This window comes from Ovis aries, chromosome 19 (assembly GCF_016772045.2).
Source record: "Ovis aries strain OAR_USU_Benz2616 breed Rambouillet chromosome 19, ARS-UI_Ramb_v3.0, whole genome shotgun sequence".
In the NCBI taxonomy this organism is placed as follows: Eukaryota; Metazoa; Chordata; class Mammalia; order Artiodactyla; family Bovidae; genus Ovis; species Ovis aries.
The window spans coordinates 55,564,500-55,575,540 of NC_056072.1; the positions used below are offsets into that span (position 1 = coordinate 55,564,500).

The following is an 11,041-nucleotide window of genomic DNA, read 5'->3' on the forward strand; positions in this document are numbered from 1 at the left end:
GTTTCCCAGCCGGGGCCAGGCGCTGGCCTCTCTGGTCACTGCCCCGGCCCCTAAGGACCCTCAGCAGGGACCGGTCCCCCCCAAGAAGCACCTGGCAGGGACCAGCCAAGGGAGGCAAGTCTCCCCGATCACCTCCCGAAGCCGCTTGAAGCAAGTTACCACTGGTGGGGAATGCACGCGAACGGCGGACACGTGGGACGGAGGTCACCTCCCCTAAGTTATTAAAACCAGTTAAATGGCCCCTCCAGGCGGGGAGCGGGGGGGGACTAGCAGGCACCTTCTCCCCTCGGAGTCGGCACAGAGCGGCCGGAGAAGCTCCCCGCGGGCCCACGTGAGCCGGGCCGGGGGCAGAGTAGGGGGGCACTTACAGGTGGGGGGCGAAGCTGCGACTCATCTTGGAAGCATGGTCCCCGTCACAGTCCAGGTCGTCGTCGCCAGGGTCCACGCTGAACTTCCTCTTGCTGGGACTGATGGGCGGGGGGCCCGTGCGGTGAGCAGTGAGGGCCGAGGCCACCGGGAGGGTCTGCAGCCGGGGCTCCCCTCGGAGAGCAGCTTCACCTGTGCAGAGACAGAGACGAGTCACCGTTGTCACCAGGCAGGAGAGATGCGCCCGCCCGCCCCCACGACTCCCAGGGGAAAGTTGCTGGCAACGTGATGGGCCGCCCCAGCGTGCTCAGAACGGGCCCCAGGCCCGAGGTGAGCTGCCAAGCATGAGACTTTCTACATAAATGTGGTTTCCCAGCATGATCGCTCTTCTCCCTCAGCTTCACTGAGATATAATTGACATATAATGTTGCACGGGTTCACGGTGAACCCTGTGTTGATCTGATACACTTACAGACCACAAAAACATCACCCCCCCCAGAGCTAACACCTCCAACATCACGTCACATAACCATCCTCTCCCCTTCGGCAACTTTTTAGGGTCTAGTTTAAAATAAAACCTGGCACTAAAGTAACTAGGGAGTGCGGACCATGAACCATCTCAGGAGTTAACTGAAAGCATGAAAGGTCTTTTGACTCCTGGGTATTCAACTGCGTATCTGTAAGAGTATGACCTAACCGTGGCTTCATTAAAACACTCGCCTCACTTCTCTTGCTTGTTACATTTTTATTATGTTTTTGGCATATTTTTTCTTTTTAAAGAATGAGGAAATTTTATGGGCTCATAGTTCGCATATCTGCCCCCAATGTTACAATAAACAAAAATACATGGTTTAACGGGAAATAAACTTTTTCTTAGAGTACACTAAAAACCTGCATGTTACAAACACTATGATTACGATCAGCACTGAGTTTCTGTGTGCAATTTGTCACGAGTTAATGCACGGGTGCAGTTCTCAAAAGACTTTCAAAGCCAGACACTTGCATCAGAGCTCACATTTCGATCTGATTCGACATCTTGGGTATTTTTCATTCCTGTTTCAGAAAGGCTCTGAGCAAAGAGCTAACTTTGGGCCTCCTTATGACTTAAAATAATCATAACTTTCATTGTAAGAATGGTTATGTACCTTCTAACATTTATAAGTGAGACTGATAGTTACTTTTAAGAGCAAAGTTTTCTAAGTCATGGAAGGGGGAGGGGGAGGGTTTACCTCAAACTCTCACAAACAATAAACCCCTCTGTTGTGCTTCTGATATTTGGCCTCTCAGGCCTGACCATTTCTGCTTCCACTTGGGTAACCGTTCGAGAGTCATATTGGGATAAAGGCCTGTGGGGCCTAAGAAAGGCAGCCTTGTTGCCACTAAAGTTTGTATCATCACAGATGCATGGACAGTTCTAACAGCCTCTCACGCCACACACACGACAAGCATGATCCTGTTAGGGAAAGGAGTGAGGGGAATTAAAAAAAAAACACAAGACACCTTCTTCGTGTTGACCAGGAAAAATAAAAATTTTGCCAATTTAGTCAGCAGGATATAAACTAGCAAACATACGGTCACCCATAAGCCACCTCCAGTCAGGATTTCTTTTAAGGGTTCTGGTCCCGAAGCAAACTGGAACTTTCCATCTTAAATAAAATACCTAAAAAAAAAAAAAAACCAAGCCCTGGGCTGGCTGGTTACCCTCAGAAATTCAGCAGGATTTTGGTTGACCCTCTACTTCCCATTAATTCATTTCTGGTTTAAAAAAACAAAGAGCACTGCTGATATCTGTACCTCAATAAACCAGAAAATACCCTAAGTCGGCCCCTCCTCCACAGAGCATCAGCAGCGCAGTTAACTTCTGGAGGAGCCCCGGTAAGACCCCCCAGGAACTCAGCAACTGCAGACGAAGCCTCACCCGCAAGGCTGAGCGTCAGCGCGCGCTCCGCCCAGTGTTTCTCCATGTCCTTGGCAGGATACGCGGGCTGAGGAGGACTCCGTGTGGACCCCTGGGCTTTGGGAGCCATTTCATTGAGATGCCAGATGTGTGGCAACGGTGGTTGCCATGGAAAACTACCACCAAAGCGACGAAGGAAGAGTCGCTCCCAGAAAAAGGAGGAGTCACTCGTTACACAAGCGTTCACCGTGACGCAAAAAGCACAACCCTTGGGGTGAGAATTGCACTCCCGCTCCACCCCCCGACTCCCACCCTTGTCCAAGTTCTTGGGCTTGTCTGCGTTCAAGTTCATCAAACGGAGGCACTGGTGTGTGCCCTGGTCCACAGGAATGGATCTTTTGACAACACTGGAGATGGGGGGCCTGGGGGGTAGAGGACCCACGAAGGAAGCACGGGTGGTCCTGCTCCCCGTGGGGATCCTCCAGAGACGAGGGGGACATGCCTGCAGTCAACACTGGACTCCTCCGAGTGACAGACGTGACCCACTCAAGGTCACACGTGGACGCGTTAACAGTAGCAAGAGCCATGGCTGCTGCCAATGAGACTAACATTCTCCCCTTCTGGGCCTCCATCCATCCAGAGGGTGGACCAGCTAACATCTCACATTCCTTCACCCCCAAGTCTGTGGTCTACAATCCTCTAATCTATTAGGTAACCAACCAGCCAACATCTACTGAGACCCTGTGCTGTGTGCGAAGTCGCTTCAGTCATGTCCAGCTCTTTGTGACCCCATGGACTGAAGTCTGCCAGGCTCCTGTGTCCATGGGATTCTCCAGGCAAGAATACTGGAGTGGGTGGGGGGCCGTTTCCTCCTCCAGGGGATTGTCTGGACTCAGGAATCCAACTCCCTCTTCTCACATCTCCCGCACTGGCAGGCGGGTCCTTTACCAATTAGTTGTGAAATACCGAACTAAGACATCAAAACCCAAAGTACGGACCGTCAATCTTACATGATTTTTTTTTTTTAAAGTGAAGCTATGGTCAAATACTTTTGGAAATCATAAGGGTAAACAATTCTCCCAGGAGTCCCTTCTTGACTTTCTAAAGCACTCAGTCTCTAAGAGGGAGACACAGCAGTGGTGCCTTCCATGAGCCTGCCCCCAAGGCCCCTGCACCTTCTGCAGACTCAGCCTTCCACACGGCCCCACCATCACCCAAACAGCCAGGGGCTCTCCATCCACTGACAAAACAGGATCCAGACTGCTCCAGCACGCACGATCGGCATCTGGTCCCAACCAGGCTTCCCATGTGTGTTCCCAGTATCCCTCTATCTAGGCTTTGAAACTCTCAGCCCTAAGAGTTAACCAGTCACCACACAACACAGAGAACTCAGGATCTTTACTCGGGTTCTCCCCCTAATCCTCTGGTATTGCATCCGATACATAAGGCCAACTAAAAATGCCACCTCCTTCAGGCTGCCTTCCTTGATTCCTTGATCTGAAAGTCATCTCTTTTCCTGACACACAGAAATGTATCACTGTGGCCCTTCCCACTTTGTTTTGTGCCCCTTGAAGTAAGGGACACGGTATTCATTTCCTATCCTCGGAGCACGGAACACAACGTGTTCCATGCAGCAGAGGGTCACGATATCCTGACAATGTGTGTATGAGGCCAGGATGGCCAGGTACAAAGTTTGGGGATATGTTAAAGATTAAAAAATAGTAGAATAAGGATTTTTTAAAGATCAATTTGAGTATATATTTACATGAAGAACTGTTAAAAATTCAGTAACAGAAACCCAAATTAAATACAGGAAAGGATCGGAACAGAACTTTCTCCAAAGAAGGTCTACAGATGACCAGTAAGCAAGCACGAGGAAATATCTTCAGCGTAACCAGTCATCCGTGCATGCTTAGCCGCTCCAGCCGTGTCCGACTCTGGGCGACCCTATGGACGGCAGCCTGCCAGGCTCCTCATTCCTCGGGATTCTCCAAGCAAGAATATTGGAGTGGGTTGCCATGCCCTCCTCCAGGGGATCTTCCCGACCCAGGGATCAAACCTGCGTCTCGTAGGTCTGCGTGCATGGGCAGGCAGGTTCTTTACCCCCAGCGCCACTTGGGAAGTCCAACTAGCCGTCAGGGAAACACAAAACACACCCACAGCGAGACACCAGCTCACAGCCACCAGGAGGGCTGGGCGAAAAGGACAGAGGACGAGTGGCGGTGAGGATGTGGACGGGCTAGAACCCGCGTGTCTTCCTGACCTGAATGTAGAACGGCGCAGGTGCTAGGGAAAACCACAGAGGGCAGCTCCTCAAATGGCTAACCACAGAGCCAGCAACCACCCTCCAAGGTAGAGAGATGCGAGAGAGATGAAGACACATACTCACACACAACTTACCCAGGAACGTTCACAGCAGCTTTACTCTTCACAACCCCAAGCCCACAAACCCAGCGCTGAGCAGATACTGAAAACGGGGTCTACCCACAGGACGGAATGTCGTTACTCAGCTATGAGAAGGAAGGAAGCGCTGATTCACGAGACAACATGGGAGAACCTAGAGAATAAGACGCTGCAACCCGAGAGGCCACGTAGCGTCTGGTTCCATTTTATGGAATGTCCAGAACAGGCAAGTGTGTGGGGACAGAAAGTAGATCAGTTTTAAAATAAATACATAGAAGAAAGTCGACTGGGGGTGACTGGGGGCTGGGAGGAGTCGGGGATTGGACACGACTGCTAGGGAGGGCAGGGTTTCTCTTGAGAATGATAAGAAAATGTTTCTAAAAAAAGAAAATGTTCCTAAAAGTGGAGAAGGCCGCAGAGCCCTGTGGATACACTAAAATCCACCATCTCATGTGCTTTGAATGGGCGAATGGTATGATAATGTGAATTGTTATTTCCCTAAAGCTGTATTTATAAGTAGGTGAAAGAAGATCCCACTGTTACGAGATCCTTGTCTCCACAATTAACTGTTAAATAAGAACAAGCATCCATTAATTGTCCCTGAAATAAAAATAAACCTCTTGTTATTATAGCTATCTCTCTACTATGTCACGGTCAAATAACTTTCTAAATATTTATCAAGTGTAAAAAACAAAACCAAAGCAGAAGAGCTTGAGGTTATGCAGGCACTCGGGTTCATCAGAATCCTATTAAGCTCCAGCTCAGCTTCTAATCAGACCGTGTTTGAGTGTCTATTACATGCTGAAGGCTGTGCGGAGTGCCCAGAAAAAAAAACAGATGATGAAATTTTCATACAGACTCTGACCACAAGCAGGGGAGGAAAAGAATATACACCAAAAGGAACTTATCTTGGGGTATAAAAGGCTTTTTTCTTTTGCGCTAATGGGTATGCCAAATCTCACAATGCTTTGGTGATTTGAAAAAGGAGAAATGATCTTTCTTTGTCAAGAACAAACAAGAGAAGGGCATTTGAGCTGTCTGAGGAACCCGGTATTTTAAGTTTCTGAGTTGGCTTAGCTACAACTGTCAATTTAACTTTTTTTTTTTTTTAAGAGGTTACAATTATAACTAAAGGAGCTCGACTCAAGCTGTTATCTGGCCTGTTAAATAGAAGATAATTTTATCCAGGTATCTGTTACTGAAGAACAATGCCTAATGGATAAAAAAAAAGTAGTTCTTGTTTCCAGTCATGATAGTGGTTTCAGTAAATGGATCAAAAGTATTCCTTAATTATTTCTCCAAATTTTGAAGATGAGCAAGGATTTTGGCCCAAGATTTCACAACAGTCAGCATACACTAATTTCAAATTTAAAAAAAAAACCTTCACAGAGAGAAAGAAAAAAGAAAACCACTTAGCTTTATGATGTGCTATATAATGATTCTGGTGAGATATCAGAAGAAAATCCTGCTTTCCAAGTCAGAATGGGGACGAAGGGAAGAGAGAGCAAGGGAGAGAGATGAGCCCCAGGAATCCACAGCTTTGAGTCATGTTCCTGCCACAGCTAAAGGCTTCTAGGACTCCCGACTTCCTACACTATAATGGAACTGACTCTTGCCCACCCTCAGCTGGCATATCCTGATAAGAGGACTGTTTCTTTCTTTGGGGGACGTGACACAGTGGTCCATCTTAGACCGGACCCAGTACAGAGCCTAACTGGAGGGTCTTCACAACAGTGCCTGTCTCTTTAACGTTGTGTGCTTAGCTGCTCAGCCGACTCTCTGCGACCCCATGGACTGTAGCCCACCAGGCTCCTCTGTCCATGGGATTCTCCAGGCAAGAATACTGGAGTGGCTTGCCATTTCCTCCTCCAGGGGATCTTCCCGACCCAGAGATCAAACCCAGGTCCTCCTGCGTTGGCAGGCGAGTTCTTTACCACTGCACCCTCTGGGAGGCCCCCTGAGCCCCCATCTGTAAGATTCCGTGGTTCCATGAGCTCATCCTGAGGGCCTCCCTTTGGCTCTCATCTCTGCATGTTCCATAACGTGTATCTTCCAAAGGCAGTTGATGGAGAAACACTCGACTGCTCCAGGACACGCCGGACACAAGGCGGGGAGGAAAAGCTCAACTGAGATCCTGACAGCTCACCTCACAGCTGAAGGGGACTTAGCTAAAAACCAAGAACCCTTCCCAGTCTCGGCGGTCCAGCTTCGTTTCCTTATTTCCATGCTACAAGAAAGCTGGTGTTAGTCAACGGAGGCCTGGGAGAAAGGTGGTTTGGTCCACAGAATCGCAGGCTTGAGTCTGACTCAGACCTTCAGCACGGAGGAGGCAACTGGGCTGGTTCAGAGAGGTAAACGGACCCCAGGACAACGCCGGGGCAGGCACCAAAATCGAGTCAGCCGCCCATCATGCCTCTTCCTCACCAGCTCTGTGGCCGCATTGAAGACTGTGGCGTAACTCAGGGGAGATTAATCAAAATCACGGCGCTGACTGTGGCTTTGTGGAGACCAGTCAGACAGCGCAAGGCTGAAATGACAGTGTCTGTGTTTAAGGGGTCTCCTGCTCCAGTATTCCGGCCTGGACAATTCCATGGACAGAAGGGCCTGGCTGGCTACATACAGTCCTTGGGGTGGCAAAGAGTCAGACATGACTGAGCAACTAACACGTACCGTAACTTCTGAGGACTTTTCGTGAACCGCTCTGCCTTGCCCAACAGAGAGTTTTCTGCCACAATTTACATCTTGGCTGTGTCCCACACTCTATGTTCTCCTCTCCTCCTCATCTCTCTTATCGTGTCGGAACCTAAATCAAAGAAGTATAAAAACCACGGCCCGGTCCCCCAAGCTCGGCGGTGGGCTCCGTCTCCCGTCTGACCACAACCCATGGCGACCAGCTGATGTCATCCTGCTTGGCAGGGGGGCCCCTGATAAAACATGCGCGCTCCACATATCACAACCCATCTCCCACCCCACGGCCCAGCAGGCGGGGCGTCTGCCTGTTCTCTCAAAGAATACTTCTTTGTCTCACGGCCCAGCAGTGGGGGAGGAGACAGCGAAGCCACCCGCTCTCCAACGGTTCAACTTGTGGCTATTCTTGACTGCTCTCTGCAACGGAGGGCTGTTGGGCAACACGATGGAACCCGGGTGAGCCAGCAGAGATAAAAGATGTGACGTAGCGTCTGCCCACAGTGCAGAGACTGCATGCGACTCTGCAACCCAGGGACGGAGCGTGTGCACCCCACACCCCCCTCCCCAGGGCTGCCCCCCAAAGTGCCTTCCCCTCTGTCATTAGAGACATGCAGCTCTGACCCTGCAGCCCGATCACACGTCTGAAGGCCACAGCTCGGCTAAAGGTCATTTCTGTCCAGTCAGTCAGGATGTGGGCATGGGGGGAGGTCTCTGCCAGACCCCTGGCTCAGTGAGACTGTTGGAGGGGTGGAGACGACTAAACCCACAACCTGCACGAGTGACTGCTAATAATATAATTAAGGGTAACAACACCATTGTAAAACTTGCAGGGTTGAAACACACACTGTTTTCATTAGAATTCCAAGCACTCCAAATAATCTTGTAGACATGTCTGCAAGATACTTTGTCAGGACCTTCTTACATCTTAAGGGAATGGCGAACCACTTCGGTACATGTCCTATTTTAAAATCATTTAAAAATCTGAGCTTTTATTCTGGGTTCTCCTGACTACAGTCCTGTAAGGGAAGAGAAAGAAGCACAACTCACATCCTGCAGCCAAGGAAATCAATGTTTCAAGAATGGGTGGACATGGACTTCCCTGGCGGCCCAGAGGTTAAGAGCCTGCACGTCCCCTGCAGGAAGCACAGGTTCGATGCAAGGTTCGGGAACTAAGATCGTGCAGGCTACACGGTGCCACACGCCACACAGTGCGGGGAGGTGGCAGGAAGAACAGGTACATAATTCAAGTCACAAAGCAAATTAATAGAAGGGCTGAAAGGAGAAACCGGGCATTTAGACTTCTCAGCTTTCACGATCTTTCTAGCTGCGCAGGATGCTTTACAGGTCAAGGCAAGGAAGCGGGAGGAAGACAACTGGAGGAAGCAGGAAAGAGAGCAGAAGGGGAGGGTGAGGGCAGGAAGGGGGGCCTGAGGGGCTGAATCCTGCCCCCGAGATTCGTATGTCGCAGTCCTAACACCCCAGTGCTCAGAATCTGATTTACGTGGAGACAGGGTCATACGGGAGGGCACCCAGACAACACGACTGATGTCCTTATGAGAGAGAGTACACAGACACACACAGAGGGAAGACCTCGTGAACGTGAAGACAGACGTCTACAAGCCAAGAGAAGAGGCCTCACGTGAAACCGACCCTGCCAACACTCGGATCTCAAAGTCCAGCCTCCAAAACTGAGAGAGCAGCCGTCTTCTGTGTAAGCCCCGTGTCCGGGGTACCCTGATCCAGGAGCCCAAGCTAACTGAGGAAAGGAGGGCAGGAGGAGGGAAGACAAGGAAGCAGGGAAGAGGAGGGCAGGGCTGAGACCTGACTCTGCTGCAAAGACAGAACAGCTCTGGGACAGAACCGCTTCCAACACTTGGTCTATCCCAACTGACCTATCCCTAGTGGGACCGGTCAAGATGCGAGCAGCATAACTCCTTGAGGCCACTTCCAGATTAGAGCCTGCCTGAGAGGGGAGGGGCCAGGTGGCTGAGCAGAAAGCAAGAGGACTTCCTGGCTCGTGACCTGGAAAAGTGCAGACACAGCCTGAGCTGTGTCTCAGCAAGAATATTCGCAAAGGGGAGAGCAAGGCTCTCTCTGAAAAGCACAAGTATAGGGGAGGGTCCCAGAGATGCAGCCGGGGGCGGGGCGGGGGGCTCACTCTGACTGTTGGCAGGGGTAGACAGTGCAGACAGCTTCCAATGGTTTCAAACATCTGTCATTCTTCAGAGGCAAGAGGAGAAGGGGCAGAAAGAAAATCCCACAGAAAGGACAAGAATTCTGTAATTCCTAAATATCCATTCTAAATATACCCTCGGACGCTTTAGTAAGGTAAAGAGAAATAACCACCTGATATCAAAAAGCACTAACTGGGATTTCCCTGGTGGTACAGTAGATGAGAATCTGCCTGCCAATCCAGCGGACATGGGCTCAACCCCTGGTCCAGGAAGACCCCACATAGTGGCAGGGCAACTAAGCCCATGCACCCCAACTACTGAGCCCACGTGTCCCAGAGCCTGTGCTCGGCAGCAAGCCACGAGAACCCCAAGCACAACAGAGTCTCACCCCGCGCGCTGCAACTAGGGAAAGCCCGGGTCCCGCAACAGAGACCCATCGCAGCAACGCCCGCCCCCCAAATAAAGAGGCACTAATTGAAAATAGTGTTAGTCGCTCAGCCACATCCAACTCTGTGACCCATGGACTGTAGCCCAACAGGCTCCTCTGTCCAAGGAATTCTCCCGGCAAGAATACTGGAGTGGGTAGCCATTCCCTTCTCCAGGAGACCATCCCGACCCAGGACCTCCTGCCTTGCAGGCATTCTTCTACTGTCTGAGCCACCAGGGAAGCCCTGAAAATATTTTTAAGTAAATTTTTAAAAACTGCTATGTTTGCATTCCTATGTTGCTGTTCATTTACCTAGCAGGTTTTACATCATTTAAAATAACCGTGTGGCTACACTGTAAAGCAATTATACTTCAAATAAATAAACCAATCAAAAAAAAATTTTAAACTTTATCTCCAAAGATCAATACTCTTCCAAATCAGTTTGCAATCTACTCGATTATATGAGAACTTGAAGGTTCCTCTCCCACTTAATTTGCATGAGAACTGATGGCCTATTTTAAAATAAGTATAAATGGAGTGCAACCTTTCAAAAGGTGTGATCTTGGGACTTCCCCGGTGGTCCAGTGGCTAAGACTCCATGCTCCAAATGAAGGGGGCCGGGGTTCGATCCCTGGTCGGGGAACTGGATCCCACGTGAGACAGTAAGAGTTCACAGGCTGCGACTGAAGACCCCGCGTGACAGCAAAGATCGAGGCTCCCGCACGCCGAAGCCAAGGACCTGGTGCGCCCAAAGAAATAAACACACACTTGAGAAATGAATAAATTAGCAGACAGGTGTGACCTCGGCCAAGTCTCTCCACCTCTCTCGCACCTCTGTCCTCAGCTACCGTGGGAGATCACAGTGAGCATCAGTGGAAATTTGCAGGAAGTTTCCAGCCCAGAACAGCCACCTGTTCCATTTCATCCTTTGCTACGACTCCCACAGAGAGGACGAAAGGGGACTTCTCCAGGGTCACTCCCGCTCTGTTGGCCAGAGGTCAGCGGGTGAGCCGTGTCCCGCCAACTAACAGCAGATCATCGCCCCAGAAGATGGGTCAGGGAGGGGCCCCACCTGACCACCGGGAG

General features: G+C 50.3%; 1 protein-coding gene across 21 annotated transcripts in view; it reads right to left on the minus strand.

The window, feature by feature from the left end:
- The window catches only part of VGLL4 (vestigial like family member 4), a 156,056-nt gene that overhangs the window by 35,322 nt on the left and 109,693 nt on the right, over positions 1 to 11,041 (minus strand). For 12 of the 21 annotated variants that reach the window (XM_027957772.3, XM_060402659.1, XM_042236679.1 and 9 more), the window contains one exon: positions 369 to 558. In XM_027957772.3, coding sequence (XP_027813573.1) covers positions 369 to 558 — 190 coding nt within the window. Of the gene's footprint in view, positions 1 to 368; positions 559 to 4,663; positions 10,695 to 11,041 lie in introns of those variants that run through there. The other 9 variants (XM_042236676.2, XM_060402656.1, XM_042236677.1 and 6 more) reach the window with 2 other exon arrangements.